Genomic DNA, 27,513 nt, shown 5'->3' with positions numbered 1-27,513 from the left:
GCAATTTTAATTAGGATAAATTTACATAAAGTATCGTTAGTCCAGTCATGTCATTGCCGAAAAATATTGTTGCCAGTGGCCCCATGTAAAGTATTGGTTTTTTATCCGTCAGTCATGTCATTGCCGAAAAATAATCAGTCGGTTCATGTTAATACGACTTGGCTGTGTGCGCGCAGCAGAAAAGCCCAGGGGATACCGACGTTCTCGATTCCGAATGGGGGACAGGCAGCTGCTTGGGAGCCCAAGATAAGGGACCACGAGAGAGCCCCGTCTGAGGTGTACAGCAATCCGTCAACACATGGAACCCACGTCACCCCACGACCCGTCCCTCTCACGCCTCCTCTCCCCCACGGTGGCCCGAGCCGGAGTTCCCCTCTCTGCCCGCCCCGCGGCCGCCACACTCCCCGACCCCTACCAACCAGGAAGCGAGAAAAAAGAGAGGCGAGCGGCGCCGGAGGAGGAGGAGACTGCTTTCCCGGCGGAAGATGGCGCGGCGCGGGCGTGTGGAGCTGCGGCGGATCGAGGACCGGACCAACCGGCAGGTGTGCTTCTCCAAGCGCCGCTCGGGGCTCTTCAAGAAGGCCTTCGAGCTCTCGCTCCTCTGCGACGCCGATGTCGCGCTGCTCGTCTTCTCCCCCGCCGGAAAGCTCTACGAGTACTCCTCCTCCAGGTGCACGCTCGCCGCCGCGCACTTTTTTTTTACCTGCTCTTCAAAGCCAGTACTCTGGATTCGCCTGGTAGAATCCGCGGACCGCGGCGTGCGCTCGGTCGATTTTCTACGATTTCCCCTTAGCTTAACGGTTGCAGACGGCTGCTCTGCGGGGCGCACGCCATATGCTTGAGACAATCCCCGGCAGGCTTTCCACCTTGCACGAACCTGCCTAGCATCTTGGCTTTTTTATCTGTGCACTGCTAGTATTGGTACCACCACCTTGCATGAGCGTGAGCAGGGGCATGTGCTCTGCTTTTGAGATGGCGTTTTGCTTCGTTCGAGGGAAAAGCGTAGTATTGCACTGCGCCGGGGAAGCTTCTCTAATGGCGTCCTCGCAAAAAAAAAAAAAAACCCTTCTCTAATGGCGTGGACCGTGCGCTCGTATTCTTCCGCCTAGGACACTTGAGCCTGTTGCCTTTTGTTGGCTCCTGCATGGTCAACCAACACATGCTGCCCGCCTGGTGATTACGATTTTTGTTTGTGCGTCCTCTTTGACCGGTGACGAATTTCCCATCGCCAGATGCCGACAGTGGAAGCACCGGAAGTTAACGTCAGGCCTATACTGTTGAGTTTAACACATTTTTTTTCCCGATGAAGGGCGGATTCTATTAACTCAAAATGAAGCATCAAGTGGATACAAAACACAATGAGCACACACCCGACTTCTGCATAGATAGAATGCACACACACAAAAACACAAAGGCGAGTAGCAAAGTCATACAAGACTAAAGCTTTGCCTAAGTGAGAAAAAAGAAAATGACACCAAAGCGAACAACTGCGATCGACAAACTACAAGAGCGACCATATCCGCACCAACTATCTCTTGACACCACGAAGACAACGAGATTCTTCAACAGCAACGCCTTTAGAAAGGAAATGCCGCACAAGCATCATCGTCACCGGATCCAACCACCAAAGGTCAAATTCTAAGTTTTCACCCAGAAGAACGGGTCCGAGCATATCCAAGCAATGCCTTCAACAAGGTAACGATGGAAGACATCGTCATTGCCAGTCATAACCAACCATGGTCAGACCTAGGGTTTTCATCCCGGAGCTCGAGACCAGGTACTCAAGAAGCACCATCAACTCGGAGTCAATCATCTGTTGTCGCCACCACTTTTCCACAATCTCAGAGCAATGTTGGGGCTTGGCACCACTGCACAACCATACCCTCTGCGTCAAGTTGTCATTTGTAGATTGCATCTCACCGTCGAAGCAAATTGGCCAGAGCGAGAGCCGCCAAAACCACGAAAGGGCCTTCCGGCTGCATCCCGTAACATCACCAATTTCACGCTAGACGCACCAACAACGGCTTCACGACATCCTTCATGACGAAGATCCAGCTGTAGCGGACATCTCCTGGTCTGATCTGGACGCCAGCAGCCAGTAGAACCTGGCCGCCATCAGATCTGGTGGGCAGGCTGCGACCAGACCATGCGGGGGCACATCCTTTGACTTGGCCCGAGCCACAGAACAGAGCCCGCTAGGACCGAAGGCACCGGCCCGATCGATCAGTTGGAGCGCGGCCGCGAGCGATGGATCGAAGGCATCCACCCGATCTGTTGGAGCGCTGGCGTGAGTGATCCAATCGCTGGATCAAAGGCACCGGCTTGATTTGTTGGAGCGCCAGCGTGAGTGATCCAGTTGCTGGATCGAAGGCACCGGCGTGAGTGATCGAGTCCTGGATCTGATGCGAACTGTTATGAGCATTCGAGTCCCTGGATCCGATGCGAACTGACATTCACTGTGGGGTCGAGCGGAGAGGGGAGGACCACTGGGAGGAGGTTCGCTGTGGCGGCGTTTGCGGCGTTTAACACATGAAAATCGTTATACTGGAAGTATGCACGCAACTTTTTTACTTCTTTATTTATTTATAAACACTGAGGATAAGTGGATAACGAGATGCGTATGCACATTCGTACCCACTCTTTAAAACACTTCTTTTTCATAAAGTTAGTCTATCCATCAAACATTACCGAAAGAGGCTTTCACCCCGCTTTATATATAAAGCAAACTACGAGAGCCACAAGATCCAACAAATGTTAACATCGCACACGCACGCAAAGATAGCAGACAAATAGAGTGCTAAAAGATTCTGCTGAGGGCACAACTCAATAAGCCCTTAATAAAAAACGAAAAGAAAGGCGGCAACACACAAGCCACGAAGGGCTAATCCGGCTCAGGGGGTGGAGGAGGGTGCGGCGGCGCCAAGCGGAGTTCCATCACGCGAAGATCAACAATGATGATGTTGATGGCGTCTCGATCCTGAGGGCGGCTAAGCGGCTGCCAGAGCTTCAAATAGCCACACATTTCGAAAACTGCGTCGATAGCACGTCGAATAGGAACACGTTGGATCACAAGTTTATTACGGACGGTGCAAAGCGTCCAGGCGATAACCCTGATTCCCAGCCACCTAATGTGGCGGACACGTTGCGGGGAGGCCTGGATTTCCTCAAAGAAGTCGAGGAAGTTGTTGTGGTACCAACGTCCACCAACCATTTCGCGGAAGCAACTCCAAAGGAATTGTGCCGACACACATGTGAAGATGTGATTCGAGTCCTCCGTGCTGCACAAGGGATAGAGCCCATCTCCAGGGCCATTCCGCTTGAGCACCTGCACGCCAAAGAGCGCTCGGCCCCGGATCCATTGCCAGAGGAAAATCTGGATCTTCAGAGGTAGTCTAATCACCTAGATCTAAACTAGGGGCGCGGTGGCAAGGCAACCGCAATGGCCCGATAAAGGGATTTGGTTGATAACCGACCCGAGGGCTCCAAATGCCAGGAAATGTGATCACTCGGTAGATCCACGTCCTGAGACTGCAACCTGATGCACTCAAGGAGTTCCTCCTATGCGGCAAGTTCCGAGGGCCCAAATGGCCTCTGAAACGCGAGACGCCCTAAGTCAATAAGGGCCATCTCGATGGAGATCCTAGGTTCGACCGCGATGTCGAACAAGTCTGGGAATATGGCGGCGAGGGGGCGATCCCCAACCCATCTGTCAAACCAGAAAAGGGTAGTCTCCCCCGACCCTGCCGCAATGGAGGTCCCGTTGCGGAGGACTGGGAGTAACTAGATGATGGACTGCCAAAACTGCAAGCTGCCAGTCCGCTAACACAAGGCAAGTGGTTTTCCATGGAGATATTTGTTCCGGATGATGTCAAGCCAAAGGCCGCCCTCCCCATTCGCAATCCGCAACAACCAACGAGTTAGCAAGGCAATGTTCATGCGTCTGGACGACATGATCCTGAGTCCGCCTTGGCCACAACGCTTGCAGATGTTGGGCCAGTGAACCATATGGCACTTTTGCTTGTCGCCATCGCTAGCCCAGAAGAAATGCGCCTGATACTTGGCGATCCTGTGGTGGAGGGCCTCATGGAGGCTATAGAAGCTCATGATGTACAAAAGCAAGCTGGAGAATGAAGAGTTGATGAGCATAGTCCGGGCCGCCTTGGACAGCCAACGGCCCTGCCAAGGTTCAACACGGTGTTGGAGCTTAGTCACTACGGGATGAAGATCCGCCAGGGAAAGCTGGGAGTCACTAATGGGTATCCCGAGGTATGACGTCGGGAAGGAGCCCAACTGGCAATTGAGGCGTTCAGCAATGCTCTGGTACTCGGTAGGCGAGTAGCCCAACACCATGACTTCACTCTTGTCGAAGTTGACCACGAGACCCGACATCTACTGAAAGCATAGGAGCAAGAATTTCACATCCATCAAACACCATGACAGTACAAAGAACACAATAAGTAACAATAATTATAACTATGTCCGCAGATCACCTAGTGACAATTACAAGAACTGGAGCAAGGCAAAGGCACCTAGTTGTGGTAGATAGTCAACAAGTCGTCCTGCTATGACTCTAGAGGACCAGCACACCAGAACACGAACCACCGCCGATAAACAAAAGTATAGATTGGAAGGATACAACCAGTAGACACATAAACATAGACGAGCGAAGACTGGTCCACCCGGATCCACCGAAGACAAACACTAACTGAATCCTATGAGATCCACTAGATACACACCTCCACACACCCTCCGACGACGAGGACGCACGGCCGGGACTAGGGCTAGGCAGGGAGAACATTATTCCATCTTAAGAGAGTCGCGGCCACCCCGCCTTCCTGTGTAGGACATAAAGCTAAGCAGACTAAAAAACACCTAAAAACAAAGTATAAAACACCTACTCCAATAGGTAAATTTGCAGGGTCACTGCTCATCTTCTTTTGTGCAGTGTAACCAAAACATAATTTTGCATAGAACAAAATTTGTCAAAGACAACATAAGATAGTAATTGATTGATTAAATGCATGTACATAAAAACTATCATGCCTAAGTCTAATCCATTGCAAAGACAATAGCTATGTGTCGGTGTACTAAAGTTTGGGCCCTTTAGTACCCCATACTTGTGCACGGGCAGCTGCAGCCGTACCCGCGGCAAGGCCCGACGGGGACAACTGGAAGCAAATACGGGACGACCAAAGAAAACCACAAGCTGGGCTCCCGGCAAGGTTCTTGCCGGGATGGGTTGCGAAGCGAAGCCCCGGCAAGACCACCCCCCTTGAGGTTGAGAGCTTTGACACCATCGACAATGTTAAGACCAAGATCCAGGGGCGTTTGCATGGTGGCATGCAGATCTTTGTGAAGACCAAAAGGCAAAGTTCCTAGCAAGATTCTTGACGGGAATGTTTGCGAGGCCCCGGCAAGATGTCCGCGAGGCCTCGGCAAGACTCGCATACAGCAAAGATCCCACCGCCCTGCCACCGCTCCAGTGCAGCGACTAGCCTGCCAGCCTGGCCCCACCGAGCCTCGTCATCCTGGATGCGTGTCGAGATAAGGTGAGGCGGCGACGGACGGGACGAGCTCTGTTTCCGTCCCCAAGAAAGTTAGGGACACGTAAATAGCGCATTAAATGTGTTTGTCCTAAGACGTCAGGGATAAGCATGTGCACTGTAGCAACTTTACTCCTCATGTATGCACTGTACGCCACTATGGTAACCCCTTGGTATAAAAGGAGGCCCAAGGCGATACAGAGACGGACTTTTGGACTTTCTGGCCCAGTTTTCATGCGTAGCAGCTAGCCAGAGCTCAAGAACTCTCAATGCACTAAAGCGGGACTAGGGTTTTACGCTTCTCAGTGGCCCGGACCTGGGTAAAAATCTATCGTGTTGATCATTGGATCTGCTCTTGGTGCACACTTCTTTCCCTCCCGAACCGTAGAAGGGATCCACGTGATCCCATAGGTGTCGTTTCCCCGACACTAGGGTGTGGACATATGCGGCCACTAGCTGGCTTGATTTATTTCGTATCCACGGACGATCTTCTTATGTGGTGACATTGCCCACAAAACCTACTGCTGAATAACCGCCTGTTCATTTTGTGCAGCGCAGCTAAAAATTGATCTACATATAAAAGACATGGTTAACTGATTTCAAATCGAATGCAAGCAAACTTGGTTATTAATAAGTAATCGGATGACTTAGTTAACCTTAAAATATGATGACTAGTGCAATGAAGAAGTCATTTGTACATACTCCAATCCTATTATTTTTTTGTGTGCAATGCAACTAAAATATAATACACCCTATGATATACATAAATGTTAAGATCACAAACATGATATTTATTTGTTTGATGTATTTTGTCAAGAAGATAATACCCAACTTAGGCAGTGGTGCCATGAGGACAAACATCATTCAAATTTGTCCAAATCATGTTCGTCATTTCCTGAGTGTCCTTTCAATTACTCAAGGGAAAGAAATGCATTTTGCTAACTCTCCCGACTTCTCCAAGAAGTATGTGGTGGAGGCAAACCTAATGGACTATGTTGGTTTCTTCTATTGTTGTGATCCAACAAAATCTTTCTCTCAAAACCTCTAATATAGAGCCAGTTTTTGTGTGCAATGGAACTAAAAAGGAATATCTATTTTAAGAGAATACATGTCATTTAGTTTTCAGCTAGACTGGTAATTAATTTAGAGATACATAGAACATTCAAACGTCAGACAACATAATGAACCTTAAATTTCTACATCAAAGACATAACTGCATTGGCTAGCATGTTAAAGAATTTAAGTTATTCTTCAACGCATAGGCATGCCTGAAGGTTATAGCTTTCATCATCGGTCTATTGGCTAGTGCAACACCATTAGAATAATTTAACTCTAATCCTAAAAGTACTTCTATAAGCAGCAACTAACAATATAAAATAATCTATAAGCATACATCAACTATCCCTACAAAAATTCATTGTTGCGAAGGCGGTAACACTTGGGAGTTACGCTACCGTACTGGATCTGCCACTGCTGCGGATGAGCGGATCTGATGCCCCCTACCATGCGGATGGGTCGTTCTGTCACCGTGCTGCCATGAGTCGATGGAGGAATAGGTTACCGGCGATCACCAGCGAAGAAGCGCAAAAAATGTGGCATGCTTAGCGAGGTGAATGTTGCAACGATGGTGCTAGAGGTTGGCCCTGGATCGTGCAAGGGAAGGAAACTAGATGAAAAATGACTAACGTGGTGCATGAGAACCCGTTCACAAGGCGAAGGGGAAGGTTGTGCCCTGAGGTACTCACAAACTGCATACACTCTCTAGAGGGAAACCACCTGTGCTGGTGTAAAATTAAAGGATGTTTATAGTGCCAACGGACTCCAATCTTTCATGCAAGCGGTTTCAAAATTCTAACCGCCTCTGGCTCTCCCTGTAACAAGAATAACCGCCTTCCATGGGGGTATGATAGGTTGCTTCGATCTCTTGGGCCACAAGTGCTTTCAGGGACCGCTACTAATGGTCGTTGAAAGGATCGATTCAGTCGACTTGAAGGGTGGGGTGTGAATAGGAGATAACAAATTTGAAGCTTAGTTACCAATTTTACATAATTGTGGTTAAAGTAGGATATCTAGATATGCAACTAGATGAACACAACTGTCAAGCAAGCTGAAAACAAAGTAAGCTAGCCAATAAACTAATTAGCAACCCCACAAGCAAACAAAGCAAAGGAAAGTGCGTGAAAGATTAACCACAAGTGAGTCGGGAATGCGGATTTTATTTCGCGGTTCACACTTCCTTGGGTAAGTGCTAATCTCTGTTGGAGTGGTGCCAGAATGAAGGCACCGAAACACCACCGGGTGGCTCGCCATATTCCCTCGAGCACCCCCAACCGATAAGCCTTGAATCACTTAGGGTGGGTCCTAAAGGCGACCACCACTTCTTTACATACGTCTCCGGAGCACAACACTCGTAAGGAAAATTCCATATGAACCACTACCACCTAGTCACCGAAGCTCCAAGAGTAACAAGTGTTGGTGAACTAGTTGGGGAAACACAAATTTGTTTGGTGAAAGTGCAGATCGAGTGAACTTCTTCCAATCCCCAAGTAATCAAGTGTTTGGGTGGAGGGAATGGACGATATAAAGCTTTTAGGGTTTGGGGAATGCTGGAGCAACTTGAACAATGGTTAGGTTGAGAGGTGGAAGAAGGGGGCTTTTATATATACTTGCTGCCCCCCCTAAGGTCAAAAGAGCCATTACCCCACTGGGGGCTCTGGGTACCCGAGGCTAAGGCCCGGGCACCTGGACTACTCAGAGGTGAAACACCTGGAGAAGATTGGGCACCCTGAGTATGCAAAGAGGTTGCCCTCCCTCCGGGCACCCGGGTCAACCAGAGGCACGTGCTTTCTTCTCGGGTTTCCCTAATTTCACCGAAGGCTAGTGGGGAAGGTAATGTATATGATGATATGGATTTCCCCAACACTCTCAACATCACAACCCCTCTTAATATTGTGGCTTTCCTACGACTAATAAACCGGAAAACTTCAGAGCCTTTGTAAGCCATCACCTTTTTCTCACTAATGTTCGTAGACAATCACCAGCAGTCCAGTATCTTGAGATAATCTTGACAAACGACATTAGATCCCACTAATCTTATTCCCATCAACACCAAAACAATAATTGAGAGACAATGCACCTTCATCAATTTTTTTACTAGTGATGAGACGGAAAAAAATCAAATGTTTGGTTGCAAAAGCCAATTAGAGAAAGACACTCCCTAGCACGTTGTGTCACCTACTTCAGGGAAAATGCCAAAATTTTCACTCCATCGCGACTCACCTCTGTGAAACAACAATTCCCCTTCCTACTCCATTTTGTCCCTACATGCTAGCAATAGTGGGGTTCCTCCGTCCTTACCCACCAACTGCCATGAACAATCCTTCTCGCCATCGACTGTCGGAGTTTGACATCAACTACCATGGCCACTCGTCGGAGTTTGCCGTCGGCCATCGTGGCCACCTGGCGAAGTTCACTCGAGCTTTTCCGGAGTTCATTGGAGCCACCACCAATCACCGAACCCTATTTGGAGTTTGTTGTTCGCTGTTCACCATTTTTTCTTTATCTTTTTTAATTCAATATAGAGAAAAACAGGAGATATGGAGGAGATTATAGGGGAGATGGTTGGAGTGCAAAACAAACGGGTCTCCAAAGTAAGGAGTCCCCCCCCCCCTAAAAGGGGTGTAGAGGACATATTTAGGAGAGGCGGGTTGCCATGCTCTTAGAGCTCATTTTGTATGGTGCTAAATGTGTTTGTTTTGAAAAGTAGCTATAAAAACAGAAAGTTTGCAGTCAAACATTACATTAGGCAAGAATTGTTTAGCCAATGAGGTTTATCAATGTAGAGTGAGTCACAAGCCTACAAAAATAGTAGCCATCCATCAGGCATTCGTTAAAATATAAATTTTTGATACAAAATCTTTGTATTGAATATATAAAGAAAATAACAAGAGTATATGAAATTCCTTGTTTTATTTCGCTTCTTGTTTGGTTGATACACCACGGTAAACTAATTCCACAACATGTTTTGAAAAGGTTGCATAAAAACTATGAGCCAAACAATAAAATAAGCCAAAACTACTTATGCAATTAGGATTAACATGACCCAATCTCATGCCAAATACAATGTCACATGAGAATATCTTGTGATACCACATTCTTTTGTGACACTACACCTGAGTCACCACTGTGCTGCCATGCGGCGGTAACACATAAGATGTATCACCATATATTCACTTAGTCACGCAATCTCAAAATAGTATCAGTCTAGTTGTAATACACTAATATGATTAACTCAAATCAGAAGTTGTTTAAGAAATGGAGAGTCTTCAACAGTAAGTTTATTAAATTATATATATATATATATATATACTATTTATGCTTAGTTCCAATTACTAAAATGTCACTAGGTGGACTTATTTTGAAATTTACCACGAGCAAGTAGGTGCGGAAGTAAGGAAAAGTTGGTTAGTCAAATATATTAATAGAAAAACTCGTTAGCCAAATGAGGTTATCATAATCCATGACATTGCCAATTTCCGTGAGGTCCTTCATGTACCTATACACATACATACACATATATCGAACTTTAGTATAGAGTACTCATGTTCATTTGGTATATCTTTGTTCTTAACTTCATAACTTTGGTTAACTTATTAAAAATTGCAAGAATTGTCAGATATCTTTAGTGACCAACTTAATATGCAATGAGCCCAATAGAGTAAGGTTTAAACTATGAAATATCCATTTGCAAACACACAAAAGTACTGCTGATCAAATACATTGGACAATAATGTAAAATATTTGCAAGTAGCAAGAGAAACTTTTAGTCAACATAAGTGTCAGTAAACACAATGAGCTTAATCTGATATATAGTCGCCATCTACCAAGTTTTACCATGATTGATAAACGCCCCCCTGACCCCATTTTTGATATAGACGTCTAGACAGTCTACATGGATCATAATCCGAATTAGACTCCAACCCTGAAGTGTTGGAAATAAATCACTCATCTTCTCTCTCTCTCACACACACAGAACACTTACAATTCCACAAGCTATTTGGTGACTTGTTGCCTCACATAGCTAAATTATTTTTTCTTTCATTTTGGTGTTGCGATAACTGCAACCGATTGGGTGTTCCCCTTATTTATAGCTGTAAGGAACCAGTACAGAACCACCTTCACATCAGCATCGCATCATCGATCTATCAGGAGATGATTGTCAAAGCCAACCGCCCCTTGTCCTCATCAACCTCGTTGCACATGAGCTCTCGCTTCAATAATGCCCCATGCATCGTTGCTCTCATGTGATACTTTGTCCTCATTGCATCAAAGCGAGAATCGTCTTCCCCCGCATCAAAGCATGCCACAGGAGCCAGCGTCGGACCCTTGGTTGGGTCCATTCACCACAAGGGAGGCAAAGTTGTCACGGGCCCATGAGAAGCGAGGGCAATGGGAAAAGAGGAAGGGGGAAGATTGTGCCCTTCCCCCATGACAACCCACCTTTTATAGGCGAACGAGAATCCAATCGCTGGCCTTGAAGCAACGATCCGCCTTTTATAGGAGAATGAAAACCCAACCGTCGCCCGAAGCAACGCTACAAGACAAGACTCGAAACAACTCCTCATAAAGGCGACATGAAATCAACTAGTTATGGGTGCACCTATCAGGCGATTCGCTTACCCCGAGTGCAATGAATCGCCACCCTGCCCACAAGATCGATATTGGACTAAAGGATCTTGACGACATAGGATCCCCGACACTCCCAAGGGAGGCCCCTCTCGCCTTATGAAGACCAACACAAGCCAACACCTCAGGCCAACATGGTTGCGCCTCGACAGCGAGGTCCCTAGCCGATACTCCGCGGGTGCACACCCGAAACAACCATTCGAGGCGGTGGAGGTTGAAGGTCAAGTTCTTGTGACCCTCCCTCACAAATTCCCACAACCACATTGATGCCTTGATATAGGATGAGCCTATTTGGTAGCGCATAACATGTTTGTGGGAAGACGCCTCCATGTCACGCTCCGAAGGAACGTGGGATACTACTAACAAATAGGCCAAGATCCCGTACCACCATGGATGAATTCACTAAGGAGGCCCCCGAAAGGAAAATCCCCAAATTTGGTTCCCATACCCAAAGGCCTTATAACCTCAAAGATAGAAAGGACGGGCTGACCTCGGATTCTCGAGACGAGCTCCTTCCTATAGGATAGGTAAGGTGGGAACAAGGACAAGGGGATACCCTGGACAAGAGGTGGGTGGGGGGAGAGATCCTCTAAAGAAAAGTCGAAGACACGGACATCCCTCCCTTGCTACCTCCATGACCGCCCCGACTTTCCCAAGGACACTCGGGAGGCGCCTAAGGAAATTCTGACAAGTCCCGGGTAACCTACACAGGAGGAGATCACTTGACACTCGGGGGCTACTGATGAGGTCACAACGCAAGGATGACAGGGCTCGGCCCTTGATGCCATGGATGACATTTTTCTGGATGGTGGTCCTCTCCTCCTAGATACAGAGGACTCTCGCGTCACCCTTCCCCGAAAGGGGCCAAGATGATGCTACCTGAGTAGTTGACCCTGGGCCCATCCTAGGGACCATAATGCAACGCTAGTCCCACCGGTTTATAAGGCGGAGCTAGGGACATGCGAAGCGGATGAGCCTTCTTCTATAAGAAGCACTCTAGTAATCATGAGAGAGATAACTTATTCGAATAGAGAAGAATAACAAAGGCAAGAGTAGGGTATTACCTCCCTCAAGGAGGGCCCGAACCTATGTAAATTCTCTCTAACATCCCATCTACCATTCCGACCTCCCCTTCACGTGCTCATCTGAACAATCTAGCCGTCTCCTCGACGTCGTTGTCGGAACGAAACTCCAATAGACTTTAACCCAACTCCCGAGATGGCTGTGAAACTGCTCGTTGAGGGGCTTAACACCTTGGATCTAGGAAAAACATTAACCTTGAATCTCCTACTGAATTTTTCTAATGCTCGGATGACCCTTTCTCCCGATGGTTTTCGTGGCAAAGAAGGCCAAAGCCAGGAAGAAGGGGAAGAGCGGCTAAAAGAAGCGGCCATGACCGTTCGCATCAGAAGGGCTGGTGACGTTGGAGTCTGTGTCATCGATCCATAAGGAGCACTCTAATAAGCCAAAAAATGTCGCTAGGTCGCAGAGGCCAAGTAGCTCGAGATCTTTTTTGGGCTAGATAAGGTGTCGGATCGTGAAGTTCTCCATCAGCTGATAGGGAACACATGACCTTCATCCATTCATGAAAAGCTAAGAAGTGGGAGGGTGCGTCCCCCTTTCCCCCCTCTTGAATACAATCGGCCAAGAACCCCTATTGTAGCTCTCCAACTCACACCATGGGGCTAGGACGACTTTGACAAGTGGTGCCTCGTGCATTAAACTCACAAGCATAATCTCAAGAAATTTGCACCTACATTGAGGTAGTTCGAACGGAGTGAATCATTATAAAAAGAGGCCAAGAGTTGGCGATCGCTAAGGTGGATACATAATTAGGAGACAACACCAACCCTTTTTTTGAACCACATTCTGGTCCATATATTATTCAGGAGGCTCGGCTTCCTACGTGTTTAGAAAGCAATACAAGGTTGTCGAAAGGCAGTTGTTAGCCATCATTGACTTCCCAAAAGCAGCTACCAAATGATCGGACACCGCCATCATCTTTGATCAAGAGAACAACCCCGAAAACTCAATTCAGTCCAGGTGTTTCCCTTTAGTCTCACCCAAGTGATAGCTAATTAAATCTTCGCCCATGTGCTCATTGACGGAAGGATTTCACTTGGCGTCACTTTCACTTGCGCACTGGATGGCCAATAAATGCCAAGGTTGTCAATCAAGCTGGGTAGGCAATTCTTCCAATGAAGTCTGTGGATCTTCTACCAAACCTATCAGACATGTTACCTTGTCCATTTCTTTCACCATTGTGCGCAATTTCCTCACTGAGAAGGTGCTCTTCGATGGTCATGGACTTCAAGACAACATTCAACCACATACTTGGACGGCTGACACTCAAATTCATGGTCATGCCCAACTATGCATACTCTTGCCTCAAGATCCATGTGCTGAATGGGTCACCATTGTCTGGGGATGCAGGAAGGCCGTTATCGGTTGCGATAAGAAGAGCCTTGACATGGCGACCAATGATCTTGATAAACTCAAAGATTGAGTTGTGTGACTCAAGGTTGACTAAGGTGGACCTCAGGGAATCAAACCTGGCCCTGAGTCAACTATGTTGAAAAAGAAGATTTGAAGGCCTTGGGACAGAGTTAATAAAATCGAGCACACCCTTAGCACAACTAAGGCATAGCTTTCTGTCACCAGGGCACCGCCTTCATACACACTTCTGTCAAGGTCAGGACCCAAGCCTATTTTCCTGTCGAACTCTAGTGCACATTCCATTGTGTTGAGTAACTGTGAAGCTTGGTTGAACAATGGTTGTTGAACAATACCAATACTTTAATATTTTTGGTCCCGTCAGCAAAAATGCAGGTAAGGAGTTGGACTTGATTGTCGAACGTTTTTCCAAATTCTAAAATATGCTAGTGGAGTTGGGAGTTGATAAATGAGCAGTGGAGTTTTGAATTCAGAGGAACAGAGGGTTGCCTAATAGGTTCTTAATTGGGAGGGCATCCGTTTTACTTAATATTTTGCGAGGGGCCATTCTGCTTCTACCATATAACATGCATATGAGTAAAGTAACATGAATAAATCCACCTGACATTATTGGGGTGATCTCCATCACCATTGTTCCACTTCTCCATGATGATCTCCATCTGTATGGTCCATGTACAATGTGCCTCCAAGTACTAATACAAGTTGTTACCCCTAACAGATAGTAATAAATTACATAGAAAAAATGGATTCATCACAAGTTGACACATAGGGCGTTAACACAATTAATGATAGCTCATTGGCTTTAGCCTGGGTGAGGTACTCATGACTCGCATGTCATGAAAAATACACACATGCATCACATACATAATGGGCCATACCATACACATCAATGCTGCAAAAACAAATTATGCATAGTATCACATTATATCGTATTATGTGAATCCACTTGGATAAATTGTGAAAGCCAGGACTTGACTAAGACCTTAGGCTTTGATACTATGTTAAGCTTCATGCATTAGCCAACGCAACCAAAAGTCTGAACTGATGAAATTCTACCAAAACTCAAAGAAAATGTCTTGTATGTTAGGTGAATAGATACAAGTTCTAACATCAGTATCCACAAAGTCAACACCCATTGTTAGGTGAATAGATAATGTCCTTCTGTCATAACAATCATGCGAAGTAGCATACCCTTATACATACAACATTTCCAACAAACAACATGTAGGATGAACAGGTCAACATCATTAATCAAGCATTTCATGTAATTAATTAGTGCACAAGAAGCTAACCACATTTCTCCATCATATGATTCCCAAGAAGCTAACCACATTACTCTATAAAATCACAATCATAACCTTTGTAGGTCATTTCAAATCCATTTGAAGAACTCACTAGTCCTCAAGAATGTTACACATGCATTAAGATTTCTTTTTTTAGAACTATGCATTAAGATTTCACATGACAATATGACCACTTTTCTCGAGACTTCAACCAATCGAGTTACACTGACCATCCAACAACATAGGCATGTCCTCTTGACTAAATACTGATTGCGCCAATTCGATGTGCTGATAATAATAAAATACAATAGATCTATCAAACACGATTATCCCAATTACTCATGGTAATAAAATCTAGTCAATAAATTATCTAAAATGACCTTATATCCATGGAAAGACCCCATAGTGAACTTTCATAAGGAATATTTATCATTGGAAAAAGACTTGGGCTAGGGAGAGTGTGTCAAAATATGGCCTCTCTTAGTGCCCTACATTCGGTGCCATCTCTTAGACTTTCACATTAACGTTTTTGTCTACATAGGCATGGTGATGAGGAGAGAGGATGATGTTTCACCTCTTACACTGTTTTCTTTGCCTCCATATCAAATTTGTCTATGTAACGGGTAATTATAAGGAGAGGATGATGTCGCATATCATCTTAGATATTGTCTAGATATCCAATGCAGATAGATCATTCTATCATCCAATTAGATTCGTGCAAGCTCAATAAAAAGTGGTGTTTACCTATAAGATGTCTACATTAAGCCTATTCTTTGTGTCTAGCAGGTGTTATAACTTTTGTGCTTGGCAATTGAGCAAATGGATAGATGATGCTATGATACTTGACTAATTTTTCCTAAATGTGACATGCGGTTATTGTTTATACACTATAATATATATTGCAAAATGTTTTGGTGCATGTCTAATGAACACAAATATTTTCTACATGTAAATACATGTATATTTAGAAGAATTTTTTGAAAGTAAGAGTTATAAATTTAGTACATAATTTGTAGCAAGTAAACTTTACATTATGAATTGAAAATAGGCGAGTGCATCGGAAATTATTTGACCTTGTTAGTACTTCAATTATGGACTGGATGTCACTTTGTAGTCGTTTCAAAATCTTTTATGGAAATTGTTGAAAAGGAACATCTTGCGCAAAGATGTATTACAATAGCATGTAATGATCTGATTGCTGGTTGGTGATTTTTATGGTAATGTGATTTCTAAAGTTTGATGGTTCATTTGCATTTCTCGGTCTAACTTCGTTTTAAAAGGTGTCATAGGAAATTCTACGCGATAAATATTCTCTCAAGTGGAAATTGCTGCAACAACAGGATTTACAGGAACTTTGCTTCATATCGTCTTGATGGTGCCTACAATGATATATAATTATCATGTACCAATATTCTTTGTTCGCATGATTCTTTCATATATAGACACTTGATTTCGTTTGAACATTTTTCCTTTGTAAACTAGCTTTTCAAGTGAATATTGCAATTTTTAGTACTTCAGTGTGAACTCCTTTCATATTTGAAGTTTAATTTCGTAAGATGTTCCTTTTACTTGGTTGAAAATAACTTTAGTGATACATACAAAATTTTAATATATTCTACCTTATAAAGAGTCACCCGAGTGTATCTATGCTTTTCAATATTGACCACAAAGTAAACTTTTAATAATATATGAAGAATTAGTTGTTTTATAAAAGAGAATATATGGTGTTGCACTAATTTTCACTCCCTTCACCAAATTTCATGTTAATATAATTAAGTGTTTTTTCATGTATTTCTATGCATTCATAAAAATACGAACCTATTGATTAGGAAAGATAAAGCTTTTATTGGGTTTTGTCCCCAAGCCTGCATATTTAAAGCTAAACTTTAGTCTTTTATATGGAGAAATTTCAGTGTTAGGATATATTGTGTTGATGAAATGTTATGGTTTTCCTTAGCAATTCTAGTCTATATATTCTTATAATCTAATGTAGACTTCGATCCAAACTTCAGAAGGTAACTTGACAAGACATTGTGATGTTTAAGGTGTACTTTTGGTCATTTAAGTCATGTCTTTATTTAGGTTGTAAGTTCGACTTGTGTCTTGTGGCAAACTTCATTCTTACGCCAACCCCCTCCACCAAATGATTCTATCTCAAGTAGAACCCATTGTCACATATCATATTTTGTGTTCTTACTCCTTTCATCTTGGATACCCTCATATCTTTGACACTAGAACCATTTTTGTTGTTCATGATTGTGGCGTCCAATATATATATATATATATATGTGTGTGTGTGTGTGTGTGTGTGTGATGAAACCACCTCAAAGCCCCCGAGTTGTAGCCACCCATGTCATCATGGCGCCCTTCCTCTTCTCAAGTCATCTAGTTTTGCCATAATACTTGCTTTGTCATAATTCTTGTGCTTTGATGTCCTCTCCTTCAATGCTCAAGGGATCCACAATGACGCATGGTACAATAAGGTGAAGAGGTCCTTGAGTTGCAGCTACCCACATGGTCATGGTCTCCCCCCCTCTTCTCTAGTATGCTAGTGTGCACATTCACCAGGTTGTCTGGGCACACCAACAATCAAAGGAGCCAATGGGCAACCTGAGCTCGTAGGTTACGAGGGCCTTGGAGAGTGTGATGGTTTTTGATGTAATGCTACTTCAATTATATTTTTTGAGGAACTTGGTTTATCCTCGTGGAAATGGCCTAGTTTATGAGGCCTAAACCCAACTCAAGTCCTAATGGGTATGGATTGGCACAATGCTTCCTTTCTGAAGCAAACATTACCCATTAGCCCTCAGACTTACAAACAAACAAATGCCTGGAGGTATATAAAAAGGAATTTAATTTCTGCAAAATGTGGACCTACCTTGGCTCATGAGGGGATGTTCAAGGCTATCTTACAAGATGTTGCCCCCTAGCCACTTTTTGTGTGTATCAACTGCCATGCCCATTGGCGATTTCTTTAGGTGTATTTCTTCTTAGTTCCTAAGGACATAATTCTATTGTGCCATTATGTACAAAACTTGATGGAGGGAAGTTTTCCTTGCCATGTTAGTAGATTTACATTTTCTCAATTTGAACCTACTTCCGCTCACGCAACACAAGCTATAACATTTGGGCTACATGTAGGATCGTTTATGTATCTAAGAGAGTAATGTGGAAGCAAAACTTGCAACAAGTAAAGGGGGCAAGAGATAGGGCTTCCAAACACGAAGATGTATTGGTGCAATCATCATACGCCCACATTGGTGGAGGATCAAACACCAATTAAGTCCTAAGATCACAAAGGCCTTGATTTCCAACCGCCAAGGTCTAAAGCCCACCTATCGCCATGACCATGGACACCCGGTCCAAGCCTAACTCGGGGTAGGTCTCCTCACGGAGTAGGCGATCTCTGGCCTTGTACAAACTATTGGCTCCTCCAGAACTTGAAGGCTTTAGGGTGTCATCATGGACTATGCACAAGAATCAGTATGGTTTTATAATGTCTAAAACTGTTCAAGACAGTTTGTCCTGGACTTTGGAATATCTACACCAGTCTAAGAGACCCATTGTGATATTAAAGCTTGATTTTGAGAAGGCATTTGACACAATTAAACATGAGGCCATCCTCCAAATCCTTCAAGCTCGGGGTTTTGATCTCAGGTGGATCTCATGGATTAAGGAATTTCTAGCTTCTGAAACCTCATCAATACTACTTATTGGTGTACTTGGTGTTGACATATAAATGCATAGCCCACCTTTCTCCATCAGCTTGAGCTTTTGGCTGAACTGATTGGTGCGTGCAGTTCTGCATGGTATCAGAGCCAAGTGGTCTTGAGTTCAAGACCCAGCTGGTGCAACTAAATTGCAGCCCACTTTCGGTCCACGTTTAGGCTTGAGGGAGCAACACGTGAGGGGGAGTGTTGACGTATAAATGCATAGCCCTCCTTTCTCCACCAGCTTGAGCGTTTGGGTGAACTGGCTGGTGCGTGCAGTTCTACACCTGGAAGGCATTTTAAATGGCATAGAGGGGTCGGGCAATGAGATCCTCTACCCCCTTCTTTTTGTGCTTGTTGCTGGTTTATTGCAGTCTATCGTAAACATGATGCTTCGAAGGGGTGAGCCGCATCTCCCCATACCATGCCATGACAAAGAGTTTCGCATAATCCAATATGTCGATGACACACTTATAATCCTGCCTGTTGTGGACTCTCACCTTTTTTGCTTTGAAGAAACTGCTAGCTACATTGACCAAATCTACTGGCCTTGCAGTTAATTATCATAAATCTCCATTACTGCCAATTAATATTAATGAAGAGGAGGCTTCAAGGCTTGCTGGAGTTTTTGGTTGCCAACTAGGAAAGCTGCCTTTTACTTATCTAGGTCTCTTTGTGGGCACTACTAGGCCTAGGATTTTGGAGTTGCTGCCTTTGGTTGATTGTATGTAGAGGAGGTTGATTGCAAGCTCATCCTTCTTAGACCAAGGTGGCGATTGCAGCTGCTTAATTCTGCCGTGTCCTCCATGCCTTTATTCTTGCCTGTGGTTCTCACTGGTGGAAGGACATTCTCAACTTGGTTGATGGTTTCAGGAATGTCACATGGGTAAAAGTAAACAAAGGTGACACAATACTTTTCTGGAATGATTTCTTGCAGCACTCCAGGCCTGTTATTCCTTTACAACAAAGCTTCCAGAGGCTTTTCTCTTATGCTAAAGATCCTTACATCACTGTGAGGCTTTTCTCTTATGCTAAAGATCCTTACATCACTGTGAGGCTTTTCTCTTATGCTAAAGATCCTTACATCACTATGAAGGAGGTGTTGGAATGCGATGACATTTTATCATTGTTTCATCTACCCCTATCTGATGTTGCTTATCAGGAATTGCATGATATTCAGCAGATGCTATCCTCTCTGAATAGGCAACCAGATAAAAATGATGTTTGCTTTGGAGAAACTATGATGGTTTTACACCTAAAATGTACTATGATTTGGTTCATTCTCCAAATATTTCCAATTCCATCCTATTGTGATTTGCAAAAATTGTTGCACCATAAATATCAAAGTGTTTGCATGGATGATGATAATGGACACGTTAAATATGAAGGACATGTTGCAAAGAAGGCCCTGGAATATATCTGGTGTAATGGATTGCATTCTATGCCCAACACATGCCAGAGAGGACACATATCTTTGTTTCTTCATGTGTAATTTCAGTATGAGGATCTAGAATTATCTACAAGTCTGTTGGCCTGGTGGAAATGATATGTGTGCTATTGCTAACAAGGCCAGGAAGGAGTTTGCAAAGCCTTTTCTGTCTAGGTTATTTTTATTGCATGTTGGAATATTTGGACTACCAGAAATGACAAAATATTAAGGAATGAAAGGCCTTCCGTTGCTAAATGGAGAGCCAGGTGGTCCAAAATTACCTTTGGAAGCCAACTAGCTGAAGGTATCAGATGAAGATAACTTAGAGGTGCCACACGTTAAAAAAACATGGTCTAGCCATAAAGGAGGCAGTTGGAAATACCGAATAGTTCTTGCATGGAGGTATTTGACCTAACAAAGCACCCTCTGAAAACATCTTGGTGGAAGGCTAAATCCCAATTGGAGGTTCCAAAAAAGCATCGCTCAAATGTGCCAAAGTTATATTGTGGTTGGAGCAAAACTTACTAGCTTGGAACTACTAGACAGGGAAAACCTCAAGGGAAGCATGCCTAACAGAGAAGTCTGAATAACGACATAGCCTATCTGCTATGGATAAGACTAAGTAGTTTCAAAAAGAAACTTTGGAAAACAACTAGTTTAGTCAACAACTCACACAAATCACTATGTTAGGTGGTTTTGAACGATTAGCCCGAAGGTATCAGGAAAGCGTAAAGTGTTTGTCATGAGATAGTAAGTGTTTAAACCACGAGGGATTGCTTGAAGATTTGTAAGTGTTAATTCTAGTTATAATGTGTGTGACTCTTGGTTGTATGGTACTCCTTAGATTCAATGTGGAATATTAGATCTACTAAAATCCTAGAAAATTACAAACTATTTGAGCTCTGGGCAAACTTCTTTATGAGGAGTTGCCAATTTTTGTTTCCACTTAGCATAGTGACCTAATATGAAATAATTAGTACCCTTGTTTGTCTCGCCATTAATCACCAAAACTCCTTAGCTAGATTATATGCACTGTTAGTGTATTTTCTCATCTACTAGAATTTATCTTTTAAGATAGAGTTCATCCTTTTCCTCTTGCATGTGTCCAACTATGGACAAGCATTGGTATGCCACCAATAAGGAGGCCTTCCTATAGAAAGATGTGGAGAAAAAGGATTCATTCAGTGTCACCAATGACCTCTGAAGTGTGGAAGCACTACTCCCATAGTGTGTCCCTTTACGACTCCTTTTGGGGTGTTCTCAAAGACTCCCTTGATAGGATGCTTCATGGGCCATGACGGCGATGATGCTTCCCAACCGTGACAATACACTCATGAGTCCTTTCTCAAGTGCTTAAAGTGTCTTTGCATGGATTTGGTTTTCTTGTGGCTCACATTCATCCAGGATTTGCACAAATGATGATGAGGATCATTATCATGAGCTAACCATATCCATGCTACCCAATAGTTTGCTTGCATGGTGGGCGAGCACATCCAAGAACAAGCTCTTGCGTCAACCCTTTTACACCTTTGAAGTGCTCTTGTTAAGGCTTTAGGAGTGCAAAACTGATTTCCATTAAGGCGAGGCTCGAGACCTAGGGAAGCTTCCATGTTCATTGTGGTGATATAGATGTGTTTGTGTTTGATAAAATATTTGTAACGGGTCATACTGAAGTAGGAAATTTAAGGATATCAACATATTCTGCTGCATATTTAGTTGTATACTTGTACCACCCATTTAGACATAATGGCCATCATGTAGGCCTATTTCTCGAGCTATGTAGAGGCTTTCGTGGAGGTCTAAGCTAATTTTTGTGCCTGATCCACCTCGGAGTATAGAGACCCCTCCCACTACAAGGATAGATGCCTCCCTTTTGCTTGAATCGCCTATCACCATCTTTGAGCTCATCGCACTGAATCCATGATGAACCGAGTCGGTAGTTCGATAATCAAGGTTGGCTCTTTTTTCGTGACACAAACCTATTTGTCACAACTCTGTTAATTGTACCAAGTAATGCCCTATAGTATGGATTATGCTTCTGTTAGGCAAATTGACTTTTTCCGTGGTCTTGGCCTACACGAAATTATTGGTCTCTTCTGCCAAGAATGGAAATAAGGGCATCCTTACCGTCTTAGCTCTCCAGATCAACTATCTCTTAGGTGGATAAGAGGGAGGTCTTGTTGAGGTTCCTGTTTTTTCTAGTTGTTCTAGCGATTCTCGAAGAATAGTGCAAATGTTATGGAACAAAAGAAAAATATCGAGCAAGGGCTTGTGAAGATGAAACACTCTTAAATCTAAAAGGAAGATAATAATATTGTTCAAAAGGAATTTATAGTGGTTCCTAGCTTAAAACTCGAAAAAATGTATCTGAAGGGGGCAAGTAACTATACTGGTTGGGTATTGTACTCTAGGTCAAACACCTTGTGACATCCTGGCTTAATACCAATGGTAGACTACTCATATCAACAAGGTGCACCTTCTTTTTGGATACTTATCTCCAAAGAACCTTCAGACTAAGCGTGCTTGGCACGGGGTAATTTGAGGATGGTTGACCGACCGCTGAGTTCTTCCCGGGTGACCACGAGTGAGGACAAAGTATCTAGGAAAGACTACTTGCGGGGCCATTGCTGATCCCACCTGGCATAACGACCAAGACCACTGATGGTTGTCAGGGTGTTACAAATGGTATCAGAGCCGGCCCTTGCGGTTACACGAGCGTGTGTGGCTCAGGGGCACGGGCATGTGTGGCCTGTCATGGCACATGACATGCCACATGTGCTGGTACTGAGCGCATAGACTTTGCCAAAGAGAACAGTCATTGCTAGGCCGATGAGGACGTCGATTCCTCTGAGTGGGGGTGTATGTGACATCCACGCTTAATACGAATGATAGACTACGCATATCAGCAAGGTGCATCTTCTTTTCCGAAAGCTCATCTCCAAAGAACCTCTAGATTAAGCATGCCTGGCCTGGGGTAATTTGACGAAGGATGACCGACTAAGAAGTTCTTCCCGGGTGAGCATGAGTGAAGACAAAGTGCGTAGAAAAGACTAGTTTGGTCTGTGGGTCCAGTCTAGATACCGATAGGCATAACAACCAGGAACCGGTGGCAGCAGCCGTAGCGTTATACACCTTCCCCAAAGGCCCAAACTCTTGAGATAAGACCTTGGAGAACCCCGAGGAGACAACGTCTTGGGGTAGGCAAAGAGCCCTCGGGCCCATGGAGGGGTGATTCAGTCGGAGGAGTGAACTCTCCACCTATGTCTACCTAACCCTACTACTACAACATTTCATACCACTTTACAACCCCCCTTTAGAGAATTGTCATGTCAAATATTGAATCGGCTAACACCTCAAATATAAACAGCAGGAAATAGTTGTTTTTTAGTTTTCATAACTGAATTTTTTAATTGGTAAACAAAAAAATCTACTAGAACTACATGACGTTTCATATGACTCAAAAAAAATATAACAACAACTATTATATTTGTAATAATCTCGACAAATACCCTAAAACGGAATGTTCATTGGCAAATATTCGTTAATCCCTATATATAGTATATTTTGAGTCGTCTGAAAAAACACTAACATTACTTTGAGTCGTCTGAAAAGTCACTAACTAAACATTTAATTATTTCTCACAAATAAAGATGTAGGTCGTTCAGTATTCAGTCCTTTCTACTATGTCACTTCAATGAAACCTCAACAAACATGCCTAAATTCATCAACTCCATCATCTCAATGGTATCGCCGTCGCTTTACTCGTCCCTTGAATTGATGTCCTCATTATGACAGCACTGCACTTGAAGGGCAACAAACGGGCTAAGAAAAAGGCCTAAATATATCTCAGCTTCTAAACAAGTGTCCAAAAGTAGCTGGTTTTATAAGGAGAAAAGTAATATAAAAGTGTGTGAACTTTGTTTGACAGGTAAAAGATATGATGAACCTATATGCAGGTATTCACCAAATTATTAAAGAGAAAGAAATTAATTATATTTTGCTGTTTCTTCTCAATACTTAGAATTTTTGTTTGAACAGAGTCTTTCAGCTTTATTACAGTGAGTTTCCAAACGTTAATGCGCTACATTTGTTTTCAGCATAGAAGCTACATATGATCGCTATCAGAGATTTGCGGGACCCGGAATGAACGTGAATGGAGGCGATGCAAGGAACAAAAATGTAAATTAATCTATATAGCTTTTCTTATTGCATATCTTAGAGCTTGTTTAGGTGTAAATTGTATAACTGCCAAGCATTATAGTGTGGATTCAATCAGTCTATATTTCTGAAGTTTCCATAGAAATATCCTTAGCATGATGAAGCATTTGTAATCAAGGATTATGTCGCCTATGCACAGGACCAGCAAAATGAATACAAATATGGATTATTTTTGGTAGCTACTAGTTTATCCAAATAAGCCATCTATATTCTATAACCTAAGACTAGGTTGTACTTACATCATTTTGTATCCAGGGTAGTCAAATCATATGATTGTTTATATACTTACATATCTCTGACATGATATTTTGGTTCTGAACCAGGATGGTGATCCTTCAAACATACAGTCAAGGCTTGAAGACATCGCTTCCTGGTAGCCATCGAGACCTTTCATAATCTCTCCTGGTATGTTATTTACTGTGTTTTTTCCTAAGCTGGTTATGTGCAATTCTGCAGGTCTCTTCAAAATAATGCTGATGACTCCGATGCCACTAAGCTGGAGAAACTGGAGAAACTGGAGAAACTCTTGACAGATGCTTTGAGGAATACAAAATCCAAGAAGGTACACTTCAGTGGCTCTGTAGACACCTGCAATTAACTTTTGTGTCAATGCATCAAGTCTCTGGTTCCTGTTAGACCCTTGCTCCATCAGAAAAATGGCTCTGCTTTCAGCTATTTTCATCAAGGGCCCTCTTTCACTAATTCAGCAGCTTAGTGCTTCATCACTATCTTGATGCTCTAACTAGACATAATTAATTCCTCTCGGTTTCTTAAAGGAAATATTTTCTCCTACTGAGTATATATTTTTATTATCTACTGGTGTAGGGTATGTAGTTTCCATTTTGATAATCAATTCTACTATAGAAAAGTTCAATCAAGTACTTGCATCCTGAGATAATGGGCTGAATGTGTGTGTTATATTAGTTCCTACGTGTTGGTAAATGATAGGCAGAGCAAAAAGAGCTCACTGGATATTTTACTATGCATGTGACTGCCTATGATAGTTTCATCATAACTCAGGAGTTAACTGCTACTACTAGATTTTCTAAATTCAGCATAAGGACCTGTTTGGAATGGATGTATGTGTGGGCATCGGTATTGTCAGTATCCCAAATTATGCAGGTCTGAATCAAAGCGCCAGGTTACAGTAAGTTCAGTCTGGAAACAGGGGAGAAGGCGTCAAATCTAGGAGAAGACGTATTCTTGGACCTCCAAAGAGTTATGTTAATCGGACAGTCAGGAACTTTTAGATCCAACGGCCAGAAGCCATCTGGGCAAATTACCTTTCCCTGTTTCAATTCATTTCAGTCTTGTATTAATCCCTTCCAGTAAACTGTAACTGAGACTACCTGTGATTCACCACACGAGTTCTTTATAAACTCTTATGTGACCTTCTTTACGTTTCCCTGTACTAGAACCCTAGCTTATCCGCCTCAATCTTTCGATCCCCATTCCCCTTTTTTGGTCAGGACAATTCCCAAATTCCCCTACCAACCTACCAAGATCCTGATAGGTATTTAGTTCAAACTGGTGCCCACACAAAAGCTATATCCATTCCAAACAGGGCATAAAGGTTTGTGTGCTACAGCCCTTGATTGTGTAGAACTGTACTTTTGTGTGTGTGTGTGTCTGTAGAACTGTACTTGTGGATATAATTCAAGCAACAGACACACGTATGCAGAGGGAAATCTGACCTCGTGCCGAAGATAATGAAATCCTTGTGAGGAATTTTGTTTTAGTAGGCCAGTGACAAGTGGGTTCCTATTCAATTATTCTGCGAATTGTCTAGCTTATTCCATAGCATCAGTAAGCCGGTCGTATTGCAGACTGCCTGAAATGACAGACAAAATGGAGACATCAGTATAGATCTCCTGTCAGTTACCTGCAAACAGGAAATTAGGTGTTGAAACAGAACCTGGTTGGAGAGTTAAATCTACACAATGACATTTTACAAGGCAATATAGTTGATAAATTTAAACAAGACAAAATGTAAGCATCTAAATAGATCATCTGAATCCATGTACAAAGAGTATTTACAAGCTTTGCTTTGTTTCTGCAGATGTTGGCGCAACTAAATAGCGGCGCAAGCACGAGTGCAAGTGCTTGCGCCCAGAACTCCAATGGCCCTAGGGGACTGGAAGGAGGAAGGACTTGAGCCTGCATTCTGTACAAGGGATGCTCTGCTGCAGATGCAACTCTTCCCCAGTTGTTGGGTATCGAAGAGTTGTCAGGGCTGCAGCTTGTATGACTCAAGGCAGAAGGTTGCAAATTCAATAAAAGGTTGCCTTGTGCCTCGTTCGGACTCTGTGATATATTTATGCCAACCTATCATTCTGTTGTCAACAAGTCCTGTTATCTGGAACGGAATAATCTCTGTCTCAAAAGAAAGCAACTGAATGGGAAATCAGTTTATGCAGATGCACTTTATATAACGGAATGCAGATGTTTCCTGTTAACTTGGTGAGGATCATATTCATGTCTAACCGCAGAGACGGACGTCTGTATTTCTGTTAAGCAATTAATGAAAAGGGGCATTGCCTGGTTGGGAAAAAAAATCACATTCATGTGTGCATTAAGCAAAGTATCAGGCTTGTTTGTGATTTCATGATGCCGATGCCTATGTGAGAATATATAAGTTTTGTTTACGAGACAAGTGAGAATATATGAGTAGTAGCCTTTGTGGATGCACAGAATATTTGCAGCCTCTCTTTGTTCTTCTATATCGTTGGTGTACATGTGGGCTTTGGGCTGGGCCTGTTGATGTACCATTTCTGGGGTGGCCAAGCTTTGATCGGCGCAGCTTTGAGAAGTGGACGGGGACGGGAGCTGCGGCGAGCAGAGAAGGAATCGGTGGCGGAGGAGGAGGTAATTGCGGACGGAAAAAAAAACTGGAATGGCAATTTATTTTGACGCCTCCTTAGCGAGAATTATATATTTGTCCCAACATGAGTCCAACTCTGGTTGCTGGGTGGCACCACTGCGAACCCAACCATTGAGCTACTCCCTTGTTCTCGTCCTCTCGATGTTAGTGTTTATTAAATCGATGTAAATGCTGTACATAAAGCATGTTGATCATGGAATGGAATGGAAGAACAGGAGCGAAACACACCTGACACGCGGCGCACCTCAGATGAACGGCCAGGCCCCCACGTACGACGCGAACGCCCATCCGGCCTCCAGCTAGCTAGTGC

At 43.6% G+C, this 27,513-nt stretch overlaps 1 protein-coding gene across 1 annotated transcript; it reads left to right on the top strand.

The window, feature by feature from the left end:
- Positions 1-325: 325 nt before the first annotated feature.
- On the top strand, positions 326-26,754 carry LOC125545786 (MADS-box transcription factor 51). Its single transcript, XM_048709821.2, has 5 exons — positions 326-670; positions 24,202-24,283; positions 24,646-24,695; positions 24,779-24,884; positions 26,382-26,754. Exons 1-5 carry the CDS (start codon positions 486-488, stop codon positions 26,475-26,477), a joined length of 519 nt encoding a protein of 172 aa, XP_048565778.1. The 5' UTR covers positions 326-485; the 3' UTR covers positions 26,478-26,754.
- The last annotated feature ends 759 nt before the right edge of the window (positions 26,755-27,513 follow it).

This window comes from Triticum urartu, chromosome 3A (genome assembly GCF_056163025.1).
Source record: "Triticum urartu cultivar PI428250 chromosome 3A, HENAU_Tu73, whole genome shotgun sequence".
In the NCBI taxonomy this organism is placed as follows: domain Eukaryota; kingdom Viridiplantae; phylum Streptophyta; class Magnoliopsida; order Poales; family Poaceae; genus Triticum; species Triticum urartu.
The sequence above is the reverse complement of the archived record's forward strand: the minus strand, read 5'-3'. Positions and strand labels throughout refer to the sequence as shown.